The 1758-nt window shown below is 38.9% G+C and overlaps 1 protein-coding gene across 1 annotated transcript; it reads left to right on the plus strand.

Moving 5' to 3' along the window:
- Positions 1-265: 265 nt before the first annotated feature.
- On the plus strand, positions 266-1099 carry LOC131058355 (germin-like protein 1-1). The gene is made up of 2 exons (XM_057992226.2): positions 266-414; positions 491-1099. Exons 1-2 carry the CDS (start codon positions 288-290, stop codon positions 1021-1023), a joined length of 660 nt encoding a protein of 219 aa, XP_057848209.2. The 5' UTR covers positions 266-287; the 3' UTR covers positions 1024-1099.
- The last annotated feature ends 659 nt before the right edge of the window (positions 1100-1758 follow it).

Genomic DNA, 1758 nt, shown 5'->3' on the forward strand with positions numbered 1-1758 from the left:
GTCGACAATATTAAAAGAATGGCGAGAATGCGTCTACGGTCGTAGGTGAGCTGATCTTTAGATAACCATACCCAGTAAGACTTACGTAGCAACACCGACTTAATGAAAACAGCAACAAATCTGGAAGTCTATTATAATATTGCAAGGATCGGTAAAATATACTGAGTCAAGGTGAATTAGTTCTTGCGAATAGTTAACGTTTGGGCTATATAAAGCATGTAATGAGCTTTGTAATACACAATTCCAGTAAACAATCATATCCTGAGCTCTTCTGTGTCTCTATTATAATGGCTAACGACATGATTTACTTCACGTTGGGACTCTTTCTGTTGATAAGTTGTTACAGCGACAGGGTCATGGCAGGGGATCCAGATCCCTTGCAAGATTTCTGCGTTGCAGACATGGATAGCAAAGGTAAGTACATAACTTTATTCATTGGTCAGATATGATATGCTTATTAAGGGACTTGCTAACAAATTGATTAAAACAGTTAAGGTGAACGGGTTCGTTTGCAAAGACCCAATGGCAGTTTCAGCAGACGACTTCTTCTTCGGGGGACTTGGGCAGGCAGGGAACACCGACAATCCAGTGGGCTCCAATGTAACGATGGCCAATGTTATGCAGATACCAGGCCTCAACACCTTCGGAATATCGTTGGTCCGTATCGATTACGCAGTGGGTGGAATAAATCCTCCTCACACGCACCCAAGAGCCACCGAAGTTCTTGTTTTACTTGAAGGCCAGCTTCTTGTGGGTTTCATTGACACCGCCAACAAGTTTTTCTCTAAAACTTTGGAGAAGGGAGATGTGTTTGTGTTTCCAAAGGCACTTGTTCATTTCCAGCAGAATGTGGGACATGAAAATGCGTTGGCCATAGCTGCATTGAGCAGCCAGCTTCCGGGAGCTCAGACAATAGCCAACACTCTGTTTGCAGCGGATCCTCCTCTCCCAGATTCTGTACTGGCCAAGGCCTTCCGCATCACCCAGGAACTGGTGGATTACATTCAGAAGCAATTCGCCTAAGCTTCTGAAGCTTAATTTGATGTGATCTTTACCTCATCTTTTCCTTATCGTTGAATAAAACTTCTTATTATCGTTATTGCCGCGCTGTCGTACTATACGTGGAAATTGAAATAGAATTTTAAATATGATTCAGAAGCAATTATTTTAAGCATCAAGAATCTTTGCATTAGAAAAGCATTTCATGCAGCATATCTTCAATATTTTATGAGGAAAAACAAAGGGCTTGATTTGGACAAAAAGACTTGTGTGACACTTCGATCCTTGCGTAGGGATCCCACAAATATGTTTTCTAACATTAACAAATTTGGGACTAATTCATATTGACGTAGTCGTTAATTATAACTTACTTGAAGAGTTGGTCCTCTTTTCTTTTTGTCGTAGTGACTACGTAAGTCATACGCATTATAGTTATCCGAGCTACCGTTGACGTATTTCCGTTGACCGTATTTTCGCATTCTTTTAGTGTTGTGGAATTGTTGCATTATTGCTTTATATTGCAACGATCAGCTTGTTCAACGGAAATAATATATAGTTTATTCCGAACAGCAAAGAGAATTGACAAGAAAAAAATGTTACCTCTTATGTATATGACTAATTTTGGAAATTTTAGTAAGTGGTCATCTACAAACCGGTTCCAGAATATTTTAGACCTTTTACTTTTACTTTAGACCTTTTACTTTTCCATTATTGTTGTTATTAGTAAATTTTATTATTGTTAATGTAAATGTTTCAATT

The sequence above is a fragment of the Cryptomeria japonica genome, chromosome 3 (assembly GCF_030272615.1).
Source record: "Cryptomeria japonica chromosome 3, Sugi_1.0, whole genome shotgun sequence".
In the NCBI taxonomy this organism is placed as follows: Eukaryota; Viridiplantae; Streptophyta; class Pinopsida; order Cupressales; family Cupressaceae; genus Cryptomeria; species Cryptomeria japonica.